The sequence below is a fragment of the Sprattus sprattus genome (assembly GCF_963457725.1).
Source record: "Sprattus sprattus genome assembly, chromosome: 4".
Lineage (NCBI taxonomy): Eukaryota > Metazoa > Chordata > Actinopteri > Clupeiformes > Clupeidae > Sprattus > Sprattus sprattus.
In genome coordinates this window covers 11,751,907-11,772,107 of record NC_137923.1, presented here as the reverse complement: position 1 = coordinate 11,772,107, position 20,201 = coordinate 11,751,907, and the positions used below count along the sequence as shown (strand labels likewise).

General features: G+C 41.8%; 1 protein-coding gene across 2 annotated transcripts; it reads right to left on the bottom strand.

Annotated features, from left to right (window-relative positions):
* Positions 1-154: 154 nt before the first annotated feature.
* LOC308364073 (TSC22 domain family protein 2-like) lies at positions 155-18,997 on the bottom strand. Of its 2 annotated transcripts, XM_080837047.1 has the most exons (4): positions 16,555-18,997; positions 10,022-10,096; positions 2,130-2,181; positions 155-1,986 (listed from the first exon to the last, which is right to left on the bottom strand). In XM_080837047.1, the coding sequence occupies exons 1-4, from the start codon at positions 18,423-18,425 to the stop codon at positions 1,675-1,677; spliced, it is 2,310 nt and encodes a 769-aa protein (XP_080693173.1). In that variant the 5' UTR covers positions 18,426-18,997; the 3' UTR covers positions 155-1,674. The 2 variants fall into 2 exon arrangements, with proteins under 2 accessions (XP_080693173.1, XP_080693172.1); XM_080837046.1 differs by lacking the exon at positions 10,022-10,096.
* Positions 18,998-20,201: the final 1,204 nt, after the last annotated feature.

Genomic DNA, 20,201 nt, shown 5'->3' with positions numbered 1-20,201 from the left:
ATAACAGAAATACCATTAGGACATTATTCATAGTGGTATTGCCATAGTCAAATTTGTCCCAATTTCATGGATTCAAGAACTTGTATTGTTCAAAACAAGAGGGAAGGCTTGACAGACTTGGGGTTAAGGGTAAGCTCAATAACACAGAAATTACATTTATTTTAATTATTTAAGTGTCTATTTGAAATTCCAATTTCCTTTTGTTTGTGTTTTTGGATGCATCACACAGAACAGTTGTCATTTGTGCAATATGACAATATGTTGTACATTCCCTTAATCAAAGGCCATTTACTCAAGGTGGATCTGAATATTGCATTTATTTAAATACATTAAAATTTGCAATGTAACAAAACTATTGGCATATGTAATCCAAACACCATTTCAATGAACAAAACATGGCTCACTTCATTGTCTGAGGCTAGTATAGCACTAGATTCCTCTCCTCCATTGACATCAGCTATTCGCTCCCCCAAATGTACAATGTTCACAGACTACTATCTTACAATAAGTGCTGAATACAAATATGAGGTAAGAAAGTGGTTTGACAAGTACAAATCATGCAGAACATGCTAAACAGCAAAAAAAAAAAAAAACGATAAAAAAATCAGAAACAATAGAGGAAACAAAGATAGAAGAAACAGTGGTGGAGAAAGTAATAAAAGTACAGAGTGGGAATGAAGAGCAAAAGAAATAAATAAAAAGAAAAAAATGACACAGCTTTGCATCTTTGGTTACAAAGGAGGTTGAACAATTTCACAGCTTCTTTTCTCCCTTGCCCCAAAACCAAAAGCATGAGACACTAAGGTTAGGGAAGAGATATGGCAATTGATTTAAAACAATTTTTTGAGAGAACTGAAGTTCCTTCATAAACAATGTATTTTAGATTCAGTGAAGATCGTGTCCCAAGAACCTGTACAACCTTTCTATGCACTTAATACTTTACACTATACAAAATGTACATTCATACTGGGTCTTCACCATTTTAAGTTGCAATCCACTGGTAAAACCAACTTTAGTGTTTGAATTAATCTTGTATTTTTGTCAGGAAAGTGTTTGTACATACTTCTTGTAAAGGACTAAATCTTGCTGCAATTGCCAAATCTGATTCTGAGTTTCCAAAGGCCCTAATCTTAGAGAACAGAATCCAATGACAGAGACTGTTCTTTAAAAGAAATACAAATGGTAATAAAATATTAGCAGCCCTATAATAAATAACACAACTGTGCTGATGGATGATGTGGACTTGTGAAGTACGTTGGCTCTGAAAAATAGACTCTTGCTTTTTATAGCCTGACACAGTGAAAGCTAAAAAATAAACCCCTTTTCCTGGCTGGATTCTCTTTAAAAAAAATAGCTCTCTGTTGATATTCTTTGGCCACTCCCTTTGGGGACTTGGCCTTCCACCTGGTCCAGAGGCAGGCTCTCCCCTGTCCCCCTTGTGTCGCTGGTCCGCATGCCTGTCCACACAGCGCTTCGCAAGAAAGCCATCTCCTAATCCAAGAACGCCTTTGTCTAAAGCACTGGGAAGGCACAGCACACACACTGAAGCAATGCTCATATGCTGATGACAAGTTGGTGGTGGAACAAGACTTTTTTTTTTCTCAATAACTTAAGGACGTATCTGTTTAGCATTTTTGTCCACCTCTTCTCCCCTTTACAGAAGAGAGGATGTTGTCAGGCAGAGGTGACGTTGGGCTGTAGTGGAGGCGTAGCGATGGGTTTGCTGACTTCCAGAAGAGCAACAGGCTGGGAGTGGACCTTCGTCCCTGGGGCTTGGCCTCCTGTCAACTGTGGTGGAGAGCTGTTCGAGGGGGCTGTGGCCGGGTGGACGGACAGCTGGGAGAGCTGGTCACTGTTGGCAAGGGACTTTAGGACGGCATTCTCCCGCTCCAGAACAGAGTTCCTCTCATACAGCTCCTTGATCTGCTCTTTCAACACCTCTACCTCCTCACGTACGGCATACATCAGATGGCTCTTGACCAAATCCTTTAAAGAGACAGTATCGAATTATAAACTGGGTTCTAAGTCATATGTATACTACTTTGTGTACACACACACACACACACACACACAAAATCAACAGAAACGTAAATGTAACCATAGTGAACTGTGTATAGACAAGGTCTTACCATTGCTTGCTCTATTTTGTTGTCAATGGCAACAACACTGGCTCCAGAAGCACTGTAACAGAAACAATCACACTATTAAACGCATTTTACTTACCAGGGTGATGGGACAGATGTTCATTTTACTGCAAACAAAATAAGTGGGTTTCACGTATTGCAAAACACATCCCAGTGAAATCACCACTAGTGCTCAAATGAATTTACACCTGCAGTATGGGTGTATAGGGTACTGTGTTCGGCTTCATGGCATCCTAAAATCTGAAGCAGCCTACTATGATGTAAAATATGTCCATATGTTTTGTACCCACCACGTACATTATAAATCGTCACACATCAAATATTACATATTCACCGATTCCATCAACTGTATGCCCCCAGTCACTTGTAGGCCATCATCCTTTCACACCTACACCTCATCTTCTCCTTATTGATAGCACATTCTGTTCTCACCCATCAATAAACATTTGCAGGAAGAGAGCAAAAGAAACGAGATTATCATTGAGAGTGATGGGCTTGTTTCATCTGGATTGTGTGACAACCTTGTCTTTGATATTTCGTAACCGCAAGATCATAAATGTTAAAGTTACACACCACATCCACACGCACAAGGTCCCATCACATAGATCACAATTAATTGAATTCTCACAGAACATTTACAAAAATGTAAATGGTCTGGTAAGGCTTTTCATTTATTTTACCCTGTTATGGAGTAATTTTCACCTACAGTAAATTACCGCAAATATGCATGTCAATAGCAGCAAATCTACCAACGATGGAAAATAACGTTTGGAATCAACCTGCCGAATTTCTGCAACCTACCGATTACTCTTCTCTATTCTAAATCTTCTGAAAAACCTGGAGAATATAGGCTATGTTTTAATCTGCTAAAGGATTCAAACTCAGACTCTGATTTCATCATCGGTATTGAATAATCTCTAATCTGCTGGACTATCATCTAAACCTCCAAGTAACCTTAAGGGAAAATACTTTGTCAACTTTTTGCGGTGAAAGACAACCTACAATAAATATAACTGCCAACTCACAGGTTAGCGAAAGGCGCTGTCGTTCTTTAAACAGAAGGCAGAAGAAGAATTGTATCCTACAAACAGTAGGTTTTTGCTTCTTCCTGTGAGCTTGGAGTTGTATATATCACTACATTAACACAACCTCTCCTAATTCTGACTCTGAACAGCTAGCAAGCAAACACCAGCTAAAGCTTAAAGCTTCACCGTGAGTCAGCGCGACATCGTAGCTAACAAAACACATAAACTCAAGTTTTTGACTCCCATCTGATATCGCCACGATGCCTCCCCTCAGTGGTGCACCTGGATCCTGCCTCCTGCTCAGACAAAAGGTAGTTGAACTTTAAGTCAGGTTAGCGAACCTCTACCAGATCCAGCTGGATGAGCAGTTCATTGACTTCATTGTCTCTGTGGGTCCTCCTCACTCATACATACACACTGGACATCTCGATTCCACTCTGCCCTGCATGAATACTAACCCAGACCACACCACCGCTCCCTGGCCAGTGCTCGGGACCAAGCCCACCCTGCTGGTGAACTCCACTCCTCACCAGCCTGAGCCATGGCGAACAGCTGGCAGAAGCAAGCATGTTGGAAGGCGGTCGGGACGACACACTGAGCCAGGCCAGCCCTTACAACTGGGAAACTGCTACAACACACTGATGGATGAAGAGGAGCCCCCTCCACTTGATGACAGTCTTCCTCAGCCCCCCCTAGGTGACATCCCCGCATCCCTGCGACGCCCCCATAGACCAGCTCCAGCGCAACACCGGCATCACACCGACATCCAGCATCAACCACGCCGCCCTGCTTCCCATCCCGGGCCCTTAACACAGTCGGCATCCCCTCGGCGACTTCTCCAACTTGACGTGACAACCTCCACCCTGGTCATTGGCAGCTCCATGATCAGAGATATCTACATCCCCCCTTCACCAAATGGTCCCTACAAGATTCACTGCTTCCCCGGAGCCAGGGTCCGTGACATTCACCGTAGACTCTCAAGCATCCTCTCCGGCAACAACAAGATCAGCACCACAATTGTACATGTGGACATCAGAGCGAGACAGTCAGAAGTCCTGAAGGCAGACTTCACAGCTCTCCTCACTACCCTCATGGACACAGGAAGACGGATCGTCATCTCTGGGCCTCTCCCTACCTACCGGAGAAGTGCAGAGAGATGGTCCAGACTTTGACCTGTTCTGGGATACGCCCAGCCTGCTGAAGCATGATTGCCTCCACCTGAACCATTGCGGAGCCAGTCTGCTCTCGGACAACATAAGGACCACCCTAAGGCACTGACATCCTGTAGAAAACATCACAGACTCATGCCCCTTAGGTAAAAACTCTAATAACACTGTTTATGGAAATCAATCTGAATCTGTCAATTATTTCTACAGAGCAATATGACACCACTACCTCAGAACAGGTTGGTTAATATAATACTATGGCATGCGCCTACAATCCTATTCCAATTTTAATCTCTATTCAACACATCGTTAAAAACAAAGGCCATAGATAGAATAGTAACAATAGAAGCCCAGCGAATATTCTATCTTAACCTCGGCATTCCTCCTTCCTGTCAGCCACTTTATCCAGATAATATTTCTATGGCAAGGCTAAATATAAGGTCCCTATCAGGCGAAACATTTCCAATTAACGATGTTATATGGGAACAAAATAGATGTTTTTAACAGAAACCTGGCTAAACATAAATGGGTCTGCAGCTCTTATTGAAGCGTCCCCTCCCAATTATAGCTTTTTCCAGTCTATTAGAACTGGTAAAAAAGGGGGCAGGACAGCCACTATAACCACGGATCCCCTGTGCTGTCCTGTCCCCAGGAGCATCTCCCTCGATGATTTTGCCTCGTTTGAATATCATCCCATAGTTGTAAAGCGCCAGCCTACTGTTCTGGCAGTAACTGTGTATAGGCCACTCAAGCAATGTCCCACTTTTCTAACAGACTTTTCAGAACTACTCTCTATTATCCACACAAACTTAGATAAGATTATTATCACTGGTGATTTTACCATACATGTCGATAATGGGAACGACTCAAAGGCCAGGAATATCTTTACACAACACATAACTGAACCCACTCACAACCGTGGCCACACCCTTGATCTAGTTAAAGGGTCCTACAACTGTTGTATCGTCTATCTGTGACATTGCTCTTTCCGACCACTTTTGTATTTTCTTTACAGCACTGGTACCTTAAGCTAAAAATAGTGCTGAATGTTTTTTTTAAGAAGCACCATCTTAACTCTGCAGCAGCTGAGAATTTCAAGTAATGATGAACATAACTTATACAAAAACACCACATGCAGGGACATCGTTTGTAAATGATCTAGTAACTACTCTCAATACAAACTTAAGGACAGCACTTGACTTAAGAGATCTTGCAGAAGGTCTGAGCGTTCATGCAGAAAGACCAGGCTACAGGTCCACCCTGATATTTTTAAGGATCATCTCTCAGTCTACAATAAAGCAATAAGAAATGCTAGGAATAATCATTTCTCTTTTTTGACATCTATAAATTCTTACAATTCCAGGGTGCTCTTTTCAACAATCGACAGCCTTATAAATCCTGCACCCGAAGTAGATGATAGTCTCTTTTCCCCCTCCAAATGTGAGGAATTTGCTACATGCTCCAGAGATAAGATAACGAACATTAGGATGAATATTGCTCAGGAAATTCCAAATGTCTTCTTTTATGATCCCCTTCCACCATGCTGTAACAGTATGAACTTTTTTGCACTGGCTGATTTAGAAATTATGAGCAAAGTAGTGTCACAACTGAAGCGTCTACATGCCCTCTCAATCCCATTCCCACCACATTTTTTAAGACCATCTTTAACTCTGTGTCTAAGGACATTCTAACGATTGTTAACGGTTCCCTGCTTACAGGTATTTTCCCATCAGAACTTAAAACTATCCTGGTGAAACCCCTCCTGAAGAAAAGCAATTTAGACTCTTCAGTTCTAAACAATTTTAGACCCATCTCCAACCTTCCCTTTCTAAGCGAAATCCTGGAAAGAAATGTCTTTAAACAGTTCAATAATTTCCTAGATGCTAACTGTGTGCCTTTGACACTTTTCAATCTGGTTTTCGTTCCAATCATAGCACAGAAACGGCATTAGTCAAGGATGTAAATTATCTCAGGATTAATGCTGATGCCAAAAAACTATCTGTCTTGGCCCTTCTGGATCTGAGTGCAGCCTTTGATAGCGTCGATCATGATATCCTTATTGATAGACTTGAAAATTGGGTTGGTGGTAAATTGCATTTCTGATATAAATGTATGGATGTCACAAAACTTTTTCCAGATGAACCAAAATAAAACAGAGGCATTAGTCATTGGTGAAAAAAAGAGAAACTATCTGCACATTTAAAAACACTAGCACTTAACGCCAAGCCAGAAACCTGAACTAGGTGTCATATTTGACTCAGATCTGAATTTTGATACACATAATACAAATATAATTCAAACATCTTTAATCACTTAAGAAACATTGCCATGGTGCAACTGTTTAACGCTCAGGCTGACGCTGAAAGACTGTTGCACACGTTCATCACGAACATGCTAGACTACTGTAACTCGCTTTTGTCTGGTCAATCAAAAAAAGACGACATTAGTCAACTACAAACAATACAGAATGCAGCAGCGTGAGTCTTCACTAAAACAAGACGGAGAGCGGACATCACACCAGTATCATAATCACTGCACTGGTTACCTGTTCGTTTCAGAATAAATGTCAAGATTCTATTACTAGTCTACAGCCACGGAAAAAATTAAGAGACCACTTTAAAAAAAAAAAATCAGTTTTTCTGGTTTTACTATTTATTGGTATGTGTTTGAGTAAAATTTTTGTTTCATTCTATAAATTACTGACAACATTTCTACCGAATTTCAAATAAAAATACTGTCATTTAGAGCATTATTTGCAGAAAAATGACAATTGGTAAAAATAACAGAAAAGATGCGGTGTTTCCAGATATTGATTTCTGATCTCTTCCTAAGTTAAAGTATTGTGTAGTTTAAAAATGAATATGAACTTGTTTTCTTTGCATTATTCGAGATCTGAAAACATTCCATTTATTTAGCTATTTTGACCAATTGTCATTTTTCTGCAAATAAATGCTCTAAATGACAATATTTGCATTTGAAATTTGGTAGAAATGTTGTCAGTAGTTTATAGAATAAAATTAAAACGTTAACTTTACTTTAACTCATACCAATAAATAGTAAAACCAGAGAAACTGATAATTTTGAAGTGGTCTCTTCATTTTTTCCACGGCTGTATAAATCACTCCATAGTCATGCACCTGGATATATAACAGACATGCTCTCAGCTGTACACACCTAGTAGATCCCTGAATTTCCTCTGGCACTGAACTCTTTACAGTTCCAAAAGCCAAGACAAAGACTCATGGGAAAGCAGCTTTTAGTTACTATGCCCCCAGCCTTTGGAATAATCTGCCAGAATACCTAAGAAAGGCCGAAATGGTTGAAAACCTTTAAACATGCACTAAAGACATACCTCTTTGAACTCCCTTATCACTCACTGTAACATTTATCTGTTTACTTATCTGTGTCTCTTTACCAGTGTTTGTAACCCCCCCCCCCCAAGCAGCTTAGTTTGACGATTACCATGCTGAGCAGTACTTTACAGTGCAAATGTGGTTAGTACGTCATTGCCTGTTTATTTATCTCTGGAAAATCTTTGTGTTTTTACAAGTCTTTGTAACCCCCCCCCCCCCCTTTTCTTTCCTACTGTGAGGCGCATGGTGTTATCGTGTATGAAATGCCCTGTACAATTAAAGTTTGATTTGATTTGATTTCATCAAGAAAAAGTAAACTGGGGCTGCAACAATAACCGCATCACCGCCATACCACATTACAGCTTTTACCCCATTATCTGAGAGTACTGTAATCCTTATGTGGTGGCTTGGTTTGTTGTCTTGTCTACATGTATCAGGATATTTTCCAAAACTAATTTAGTTTTTCTGTCAGTTTTCAGCGTTCTCTGCCCATGCTACACTTTTTCACCAAGTTTCATGAAATCTGTGTTGTGTTATCCTGCTTACAACCAGACAAACAAACCGCAACGAAAACAAAACCTCCTAGGTAGAAGTTGATTTAACACAGGGGGGTCTGGTTGTGGTACTCGAATATTGCTGTAAGGACATTTTTATACTGCTGCAGCCCTAAAGCATACGGTGAAACTTTTCAAATCAAATTTGCAAATGCAAGTAAACTAGGCGCCATTTTGCAATAGTATTTGTAAATATATTTCTATCTAGCTTAGTTAGAAAATAAATATGTAGGCTAACCTTATTCATTATTATGTTTTATACTTGAAGACTGTATTTTAAAGCTAAGTATTGCCCTTATTATTTAAGCTGCAGTGTGTATTAAAATGATAACTATTGGGCTTAAGTATTGTTGCAGAACAATAGTATGTGTTGTGAGATCATTGACTGTTTGCAAAATGTCTGAAATAATAATATAGACGACTTCTAGGGCCTACGGAAAGCACACACAAAATGAGTGTGCACAGCAACAGGGAGCAGCGAAATGTGGCAGGAAAAAGGAGGGGGCTGGGAGAAAGAAAAACACGAGAGAGAAAGAATGAAGAGAAGCCATCAGATTACTTCATTCTTGTCATACCTGTCCCCTGGTGCACAACTGTTTCTATATAACCAGCATCCGGAACATCATAATCAGCGGGAACATCACAGGTCAGCCTGTTTGGGCAGGGAGCTGCTCATAAATCAAGAACAGCAGGATGATAGAAATTCTCAAGAGCATGTGGACAGCACTCACCTAAGAGGTGCCTTCACCTGAACCTGAACCTTCGCCATACCATCATTATCTGGGACATATCTCAAAGGATCCCCAGAGACATGTGCAAAGGCACTGGCCTGTGTGCAAGCCGTATGTTCTTTTCTTGGACACTGAGAATGACTGAAATCATTCATAATGCATTCAGTCATGGGCACTGCAACTGAATTTCCACTGTTTATTGTGTCCAGAAAGAGCTGATAAAGGCCTGCAGTTTGACCATTCAAGACGTGCTCTCAATTTGCATCTTTGAAATCTGATTATCAGAAGACTAAGCCATTTCTAAAATTAAAAATGGCAAATTATAATATAGATGACACAGGAAGTCAGAACAACAAACACGTTTTAAAAGATACTGATCTATGTGGGTGGACTTTTGTATGGTAACAGGAGAAACCTTGCCAGTAACAAAACCAGACATGATCAGCAATCAGCAGGATCAACACCTATTGGGCGCAGTTCATACTACAAAACAAAACTTCAAAACTAAATTAAAATAAGTCATCAAAATACTTTTACCCACAATTGGGGTGACCAAATCAGACATCCTCAAGATGTACAAAAAATAACAAGACATGCGAATCATGCCTATGGCTTTGTTAGTCATTTTGTTAATTAATCATTGACATGATTTACAGGCGTGGGCCCATCTTGAATATGTGACTGCAGCTAGTATGCACCGAAGCTCTAAATGAGCACAGAGGTTGCCAACTCTGTTTACCTAAATGCAGGATCATAAGTTGGCAATTTCAGCATGCCTCTGAAAGTATTACTGCCATAAAATATCTCCTAGTAGAGTTATACAAAGCAAGATCTAAACCTCTTGATCGATCACATTCACCAAGGTGTCCCTTCTTCCACTTTTTCCTTTACTCTGACATGCCAAAAGCTCCGACCATTAATTGGAGGCCAAGCAAAATGACTACTTCCCTGGCTCATGCACATTAATAGCAATGCTGTGCCCATGCACATTTCAAAAGCTCACTGCGGCTAAAGTCCGCTCACACCAGACCCAGCATGGTTACTGTACCTATCGCTGAGTGCCTTCCAGTTCCGCAGCTTGCCGCCAGGCTGGAAGGCTTGGTAGAACGCAGTGGAGGGGTTCCTGCACCAATAACCACACAGTGCAGTAAAAGAGAAGGAGAGGAGGAGAGGAAATGAATTTGTCGGTATATGGAAACAGGGCAGAGCAAGAGAACATTGGCAGAGACAAATATCTGGCAGTGTTAGCGTTTATTACGCGCTGAAACTCACTAATGTGGGAAAATGATTGATCACATGATATTTCACTGTATGGATACATATCATATTAAACTGATAATGCCCTGGAATACTTACCTGATCACAGACTTACAGACCAGTGTAACTAAAGGGGGGCTTTTAGCAGTTCCACAAACCTGAATGTACAATTTCAACAAAGGCAGCGTTACCTTCTATGCCCTCTGACTATAGGGACTCTCAGGCCAAGAACAGTGTGTACTATATCAGTGGTCCGCCGTGATTGCAGCCCCCCCCCTCTGTACCCCCACCCACTCATATCCATTACAGCTTTGTTTCTGCTCTGAAGGGGGAGGGACCAGCATGTGTGCTGTGCTGGTTTTCCCAGAATTCAGTGTACAAAAACATCTGTTACATCACCAGCACAGCATTACCTCAGCCGCATGGTCATGACTTTCCAGTCCTGCTCCATTCCTCCAGGTCCCTCTGACTCCGACCCCCCCACCACCACCACCACCACCTCCACCACCAGCAATGAGCTGAGCCCTAATCAGTCTAAATGTACACAAGATTGGGCCTCGATTGTGAACGAAGTCTTTTGCAAATGACTCATGTTCTTCCTCGGCTCCAGTAGCCTAGAGGGAAACTTGGGGCCCAGATAACAATCTATGCCATAGATAAAGAGTTCCTTTCATGGCTATTGGCAGCAAAAGATGTGCAGGTCATTATGCCGTCAACCTAAGACAAGAAGGTATACTAGTAAGAGGGTAAATACAAAATGAAATACACGGAGGATAAAAAGATTACGCAACTGCCAGACATGTGGATGTTATGGTAACTCAGCAAGGTCAACATACATAGGGTGTACTGAATGTTTACAGCTGTACCCCAGTAGTATAACGGACCACTGAATCACCGGTAAACCCTGCAATGCCTGTGGGTCTTGGACTGCCGAGGAGCTTACACAGAGCAGAACACAAACACAACCTTAACTTGGCCCCTTCCAAGAGAACCTCTCTTACTTTCAGGAACCTGTGGGCTTGCTAAAACTACACCAGGGCATGCAGAGTGTACAATCCACTCCAAAATTATCTCAGTAAACTACTACTGCAAGTAAGAGTCACTGAAAGCAAAACAGCAGAAAGAGTTCAGTACAGGCTAGTAGTAGGCGTTCGAGAGGTGAACTACATGTTTTGCGTCAAAGTGCGCTAATTTCATTGACAAGCAATAAGCAAAGCATCGATCAAATTCTGTCACGCTCATGAACTAAAGCCAGCCAGTGGGAGCTCTGTGCTGACCCACCCATGTTTGCACTTAGGATCTTACCAATGGTATTTAATTAGTAAAATGATTTTGCTAAGTTATTAAATTAGCTTTAGTTCATGCCTGTCAGACTTTGCTCGTTGCCAATTGCCCGTCAAAAAATATACTATACTTCCACATTTCCAAATGAGGAGTCAAAGCTGTTTGCCTTGCAAAGTAGTTTTTTTCTCACCTAGCAAGTGAAAACAGATTGTGGGGGGAGAGGCAGGCAAAATATTCATGTAAATCAGTGTGCTGGATCAGCCATTAGAGGGGTGCCTTCCTAGAAATAGTTATGCACCTAATAAGTGCTTTTACTACTTACCAGACACCTAAATGACTACAGGATACACTCATGTGGAACACACACACACACACACACCCCAATCAAGGACCCCCCCCCCACACACACACACACACTGTTACTCCTGAATGTCAATTTGGAATGCTGCTCAGATGCCAGGCCCTTCCTGGGATAACTCCTCAGCAAAATATCAGTATGTGCATAATTAAGACTGAAGCGTGAAAAAGGGCTCTCTTGCATAATAATCGTATTTTAGACTAATTTCTTTAGCCTATAGAAATCGCATCTGAAAAGTTAACTCCCACTGAGATGCTGAGACTTAAGGCGAGACACTACAGGTGAATAGGGTAAAAATCTTAAATAATAGGTATCACCATGAAACTTTCTCAGTTGATTAGTCATGTTTAGATGAGAAAAAAATGTATTACAAGTTTTTTGTATTTTGATGTTTGAATATGCAAATTAGGCGTTATCTCATAAAATATGCACTAATTTGCATAATGTTTAAAAGACCATGTCTGATCATGGGATAAAGCCAGGTTAAAAAATCCTTTTCCCTTTTGTTGGCATATTAGATGGGAAAAAAATTACAGAGGGATTTATGGATATCTAGGCCTACTTTTGTTTTCCTGTAAATCAGAAAAGACTGTCAATAGCCTTAAAAAATAGATTTTCGCCATGTTTTTGGGGATATAATGTTATATAATTCAGGCTAGGAATAATATATTTACAAATCCCTCTGTAAATGTCTTCATAATATAGTTGGGTACAAGACTGGAAAGTTTGGTGTATATAGGTTGAACTGAAGTGGAGTTATTATCCTTGGAGTATGACAAAAAACTCATTTTGAGAAAATCGCATTTAAAGATTCAGGAAGTGTCAAGCCATACCACGAGATGGGTCTGAGCGAATCACGTTATCAGAAACCACCGCAAACCAATGAACTTGCATCCTTAGGTTTAAACCCCCGTTTTTGCTAACATCATTGGTTACTGCTGGAAAGGAAATGTCCTTATTTAGATTAGATAACGTTGTGTGAGAGCTATAGCGCTTTCCAACGGTACCAAACATGTCAGGCATCAGAAAGCCGACATACTGCACGTTACGTTAGACTGCTAACTTTCCTTGAAACCTATGAGAATGCTGACGCCGTGAACAGACAAAATGTGAATAAATATACACATTAATGTATAATTATGATATTTTCTTTATGCTAGTATGAAAGATTACATGTTTAGGGAGTGAACTAGCTCAAAATCTCAAAATTGACCACTGGTGAAAAAACAATGTTTTTGCCTGCCGTGTCTCGCCTTAACAACAAAAAAATCTATAAAGAATCCAATGCAGGACTTTCTAATGTTTCTGAACAGGTTTGAAATTCACAGAGGCCTGATGTTTGTGTTGCTCTGGGAACAATGAGCTGCTTCAAATCTAGGGGGAGATGATGATCATTTAAAAAAAATAAGAAAATACATAAATAACCATGGTGGACCAAACACTGCCGATGGTCGTATTTGTACATACGGTTTGGCTTTTTCTGCTTACATTTATTTAAGTTACAGAGAAATAGACACTGAACAATCTATAAACCCTGTTATTATGTTAGCATGGTATTTATTTACCCTCAAAGTAGACAGCCTGCTTCACAGCATTCAGCACTTAACGGAGTGATTGACAGGTCAACAGGTAATCTCACTATAAACATCTGCGTTATCAGCAACCCCCCAAACGTCCAGGAAGCCCACTGCCAGGCGTTAATGCAACGTGTACGTGTGAATAGGCCAATAGTCTTCTAACGTAGAATTAGGAGCAAAGCTTTAGTCAACTTTTTCCTAACTATAGAACTGGGCTATCGACGCTTCATTCAGATTGATCAAGTGGTCCGCGTACCGATGCAATGAAGCCCTAAACGTTAAAACTATTTTCTGATTCGTATAGCTTAGGTGAAACATTACACCCCTAGAAACCTCTGTCTTGGCCACAACATAAAACCGGCTTGATATTGCACAAATCAATTAATGCAACAAGTTAAAAACACCTCACGCCAATCTATATCCATATACCTTTTTCTAAGACCCATCCACAGTGCTCATCATGAATTTTATGCAAAACATAGTTTTTTTGTATAAAATATTACACCTATGAACTTGCAATTTTTGTGTGAAACCTCTGACCCCATTTTAACTCCATACAAGTGGCCCCTATCAGCCCTTACAACGATCCAGCTGCACGATGGGCTGAAAGTTCACACTGGCAGATGAGGCCTGAGCTCCCTCTCACAGGACCTTGCCATGCAACAGCACAATCATGTGCTACCATCACATCCCTGCCACATATTTCACTTGAAGATTATTTCTGCTTAAGTGTTTTTCTACAGATATGGGCAAAACACACTTAAATAAATGGGCGAGCCACTACACTGAGTGTAGTGCCCTCAAGCTTTGTTAGAGAGAATAATACATTTGGTGTTCTTCTAAATGATGAGCATACTTCCTGTTTACAATGTAATACACTACAATACACACAATACAATACAACAGGATGCTGGGCTCCAGAAACAACAAAAGGAATTGCCTGGTGGCTAAATGGCCTGCTCTTTAAACAGAGTTCATGAACATGTTTGCAAACAGGAACATTTCCAGGGTTGAGCCATCTTATCTCCCCTCACTGAACCTGCTTCATGTTAAGCATAGCCCTTCGCAAGATGTAAATAGGCTACCACATAAATGGTTCAATGTCTTTCTTAATGTCTACTACAGACAAAGTAACTCTGTAAATTAGTGTTGACGGTTGTGAAATGCTCCAAGAAACACATCATCAATATTTACATGGTGCCATGACAGACCAGTTGTTGCCAAGGACAGTGCATTTCTCAGATGCCTATGTTGAGTGTTTAAGGGCATCGGACTCCAGGTCTGGGGATCTGAGAATTCATGAAATATTTCAGTTATTACTGCACAGGAATGCCGTCTCAAGGAGATCAGTCAACACGGTTTTTGGCCAAAGACTTGCAGTTGTTTGTTTCATGTAAGGTAAACCCAACGCAAGGGTTTTATCCTTTGGACCAGGGAAGTATAGAATGTACAGAGGCTCATTTAAAATATTCCACCAAGTGTAGAGCTAAAAGAGGCCTAAAAGCCCACAACTGGCTCTGTTTCTACCGAACACCAAAACACACTGAGCCAGTAGCATGGGAAAGCAACATCTTCAGCGTGCTTGCGTGTACACCAGCCTTATCTCTTGACATGGAGCCCAGTGGAATAACTACTGTTCAGTATCCGATAGGACCTTCATATCAGAGCCTCCCCTATCAGCAAAGGAAGGTGTTATGTATGTCAGGCGTTATGTATGGGGGTGGGTAACAGTGGCTGTGCATATACCAGCCAGAAGCAATGAGTCAATCCCTTTCAGAGAGGAACCAACAGCACGCCCCATGTTTAGAAGAAAGTGACAGAAACAGACTGGCAAACACAATGCCATCTAGAAAACCAAGGCAAGCATGGACCATGGGGGGGGTTGTGCAATGCAGCACTGTGGAGAAGTCTGTCTGCCTGCCCACAGCATAGCTATGAGCTATACTTTGTCATACATCAGAGAAGCCACAGAGCCATTTGAGGCACCTGACAGTTCCACATTTCCTTTCACACTTGCCAGCCAGTTGATATATTGCAAGCAACTTGCAATGCAGGAACTGCAAGCTGAGCATTTTGAGAGGAGTTAGAAAACCCCTTTCAACTAGAATGTTGTTCTGATCATAAAGATAAATGAAATAATCTGAGGCATGACCTATGCATGATCATATTATACAAAAACATTTCATTCTACCTGAAAGCTGAAGGCTGTTAAATAGACTGGATGCATGCAAAACATAAAAGCATCTTCTGCTTCTCTGCAAGGGGCTGACAGAGCAGTATTGATATAACTAGGGTTACATTTCACATAGAGGAACCATACTAAATCAAATATGTAGGCCTTACTTTAAACTTAACAGGGAGCATATGGAGGTGTCTGTATAGATGGTGAGTAGACAGAAGTTATAAACTCACTGGTCTGTGATACAGAACTGTTGTGTAAACAGGGATACACTGACTGACATTGTAGTGTTTCTTTATGAGTGATTTCATGTTTACATTTTTTCATTAGATTGAATTATTGGGTCGGTGATGAAAATGACCAACCAGCTTGGTAAAGAGTGGGCTATCTATGACTGAGAAAAACTATCAGCACACATCAAAAATAACTGATCAATGTGCAGCTTTCAAATTATAATCACTGATGGCTACAGAGAGTACAACATGACATTATTTCAGTTGATTTAGAATGTCTTTTCCTCCAGTGGGACTTTTGACCAGCCTGAATGGGCCCCTTAAGAGAATCACCAAACATTATATTTCCTTCCTGTGCTCCACTTAGGTCACAGTAGTACATTCCTCTTCCCTTTCTATTTAAGTATGTGACTTGGCTATGCCTATTAATGTAATGAGTGTAATCTTCCATTTGCCAGAGCCAAATATTAATTTCAAAATGAAATACTTTTGAATATCAACTAAAACAACTTTATCTCCAAGATAACTTTTTTGCGATATGTACACACACACACTAGCTACATTCAATAGATGTATTTGTTTTACTTCTTTAGGTATGCTATTTAAGGCTTATGTTAACACCATTACCCACAGACATTCAATGTAGCTGTATAATGTCATTCACCACCATCCTGTGGTGTTAACTTTCCTTACCTATCCTCATCCCCGTCTATCTGGATGGATATTCCAAACAGGCTGTTGACTGCAGGGTGGGCCAGTTGTAGGCCCTCAGGAATCAGAGGCTTCACAGGAAGATCTTTCCCAGAGACAGCAGGAAACTGATATAGAACATCCAACTTCCTCCAGTTCTCGTCTGTCTGTCCCAAATTAGGGGTGGGGTGATTTGCCATTCCCATACCCCCCGCTGTGCCATTGCAGGGCATCTGAGGCTGCTGACCAATGGAGGAGGGGGGGGCTGTGTTCAGAGTCGTCATGTTTGAGGCCACAGGCACAGAAGTAGGGATACTGGAGGCTGGCGCACTGGGGATCGTGGCCGAGGTTGGCACTGTAGGCACATTCTGGGCATTGGTGGGTGCTATGGGGAGCCCATGTGGCATCCCCGAAGTAATCAAGTAATGACCAATTTGTGGTTGCTGTTGCTGAAGAGAGCCACCTGTTATCATGGACCCGCCAGCACTGCCCATCCCGCTTGAAGGCTGCTGCAGATGTGCAGACATGGACAAAGCGGCTGGCTGGCTGACCGGCAGTGGCACACCTCCGGGACCACCGACCATCTCCCCCGATGTCCCCAGCCCCTGAACTCCACTAGCTGGGGTGGGGCCTGGTGAGGGCCCCTGGTTGACAGCCTGTCCTACGGAGAGGTTAGCCACTGAATTAGTCTGAGCAGTGGTTGCAGCCAGGTGCTGCTGGCTGCACTCAAGTTGACATCCAGGTATCAGAAAGGGCTGGGCCGCAAGGTGATGCCCCAAGGGGGGCTGCTGAGGTGGGGTTGGCTGCTGCTGCGGTGTCTGGGTCTGATAGATGAGTGACTGGGCCTGAGGACCAGGAGGCATGCCAGGAGATTTCTGAATGTTAATGGTCTGTTGGGAACCATTCTGGCCAGGCATGAGGATATTTTGCAGCTGAACAGGATGTGCAGTACCCTGCATCTGCTGCTGAGTAGTCACAGATTTATTATTGTTGCTGTTAGAGTATGCTTCATGAGTCACAGAACCTGAAATGACATGGTGCTGGCCAACACCATAGTTTTGTTGCTGCTGCAAGTCTGAATGAATCATGTGAGAAACTGTAGGTAGAGCAGTTTCCGCACTAGGATTAGGACCATGTCCAGAGAGACCAGACGGGGCCACACTGGATCCTCCTGTGCCCCCGAGCCCACTGTCTCTGTCTGCACCAGGGTCAAATGTGCTGTTGTGTCGTATCGTGTCTACATTTCTACTTAAAACAGATCCCTCTGAGTCTTTCTCATAGAACTCTGTGCAAGTCCACCTGCCTCTCCTAAAGGGCTCACCGGTACCATGGTCTAATTTAATTAGCCTAAAACGTGAACTGCAGCTAGCAGTAGTAGTTGTTGTAGAAGCACTCACTGAGCTAGTCGAGGCCGACCGAGACGTGGATCCCGACACGTTACCCGACCCTACATTGGGGAGAGGCGCTGGCTGTTGCAGGGCCCCAGCTGAGGGGACAGAAGTTTGAACAGTCGACACCCCTGTTATAGGAGACTGATTACTTACATTAGGAACACTGTTCGCTATCACATTTCGAAAAGGCGGTCCGATGTTAATAGTGCCTGCTGCTGAGGGTAGCTGTCTGGCTACATGTGTATGCGCAGCTTCGGACTCTCTGACGTTGTTAAATGTTTCCTCCGAAGAGCTATCACATACCTCAGGTTCGAAATCAGTTCGGGACACATCGAATATTTCCGAAGACACATCCTCTGTTCGTGATTCGTCTGGGTCGTCCAAGCTTTCGGTGTCTTCTGCTGCGCTGTTGGCTGTCACCTGAGCTTGTGTCACACTTGTGATCTGAAAACAACTCTTCTTTTTTGCAGGCATTTTAGACATTTTGAAGACTTACTATTCACTTCCTCTCACGATCTCTCCGGTGAAATCCAAACAGATTGCTCTGCGTCTTTTATATTGTCCCTATACGCGGTAAGAGCAGCAGCAAACCAACGGTTTTCTATCTTTTAGCCAGATTCTGCGTCATCTTTCTTCCTTCCCTCTCCTGTTGCATTACGACTTAGGTCGATTAGGGTTTGATAGGCCGACCGCATAAAGTTATCCAAAGCAATAGGCTGTTGAATTTCTTCCAAACAGAGTCCAATGCGTTGGCCTAACGGAACCGGCCTGCTACGCAAAAGAATTTCCCGTGTCCGTAGTTGCCAGAAGGCCGCTGTCGCAGATGTACCTCCGCAGCTGCAGCAGCTACTTTAGTCTGAGGCGGGCTCGTTCACAGAGCCTCTCATTTAGCAAGCTAGCTTCTGCACTTGTTTCCTAAAAATAAGTACACAGAATTACTTTCCTACATAGCACTTTCATTCTCGCGATTGTCTTCGAATGCAATGACTGACAATAAAGTATTTATCGATTTGATACACGAGAAAATCTCCCTACTGAGAAGGCTGCTCACTATACTCCGGACATCAGGGTACGAAATTCTTAAAAATCGCCTCCCCCTACAAGATGGCTATGCAAGTTCGCATTGCATGCCGGGAACTTAGCGCAACAGGCTCTACTTCTGCACACAAGTCAGCGTCCCCTTCAGGAAAATGAATAGGCCTACATTTTCCGTCTGTGTCGTTGGGCAGTTTTGTACAAATTAAGTTTAAAATAAAAATGAAAAAAAAGAAACTCCACTTTTACTTTTCTCCATCGACCTGACCTTGGGACAAAATGTATTGTCAAGAGTGGTTGATTCCATACAAGTTCGCCTGAGTTGATTGCTGATCTTTGCTCAGGGAAAAGAAATCCTGATAGGCAAAACTATGTAGCCTTCTATTTTCCATATGGCTTATGGCATAGCCTGAACAGCATTTCTCGACAGCAAATTATGAGAATCTTATCTGGCACCAAATGCGTTAGGAGGCATTTAGTGATAATCTATTATTTGTAGGACAAGATAGTCAACATTTTTGTATAAATTTGAAGTTTTCCAGGATATTATCTGTCTATCTATCTGTGTTTCCGGCAAAAGATACATTTGTCAGCAAAACTGCAAGCAATAAATTAGAGAAAACGGAATGACGTGAAACGAAATATTATACTAGATGCAATTTTAGGCTCCGTTATTTTTCTACGACTACTGGACCTATCTTCTATTGAGTTCGCACGACGGCATCAAATAATGCCATGGGATTTCCTTGTCAGATATGTCTTCGCGTAAAAATCATACCTTGTCAGTGCGACATAATGCCACTAGGTAGGTGTCTACAATTAACATTTTATATTTCTATGCTCAATGCTTTGAATTTAAATCAGATTTAAATTATATTTCGCTCAGAGTGATGTAGTAGCCTATATTCAATCCTCAGACTACACAAATATGCGCTAATTTCTTTGAGCCAGATTAACTAAATATCCACAAGCTCTTCATGAATCCCACTGTAGCCTGCAATTTGAAAAACTGATTTATGCCGTATTCAAGTAGAGAAAATCCGACTTGAAATTTGCAAACACATTTAGGGTATGTGCACACACTGTGCATTTTGTTGCATAAGGCCTACCAACTATTCCGTACAACTGTTTTCTTGTTAGTTTGATACAGTGCATCTTCATACTTTTTCGCATGCAGTTAAAAGTTTGTGGGGGAGATTTGGACTTTTTGTAATTATAGGCCTA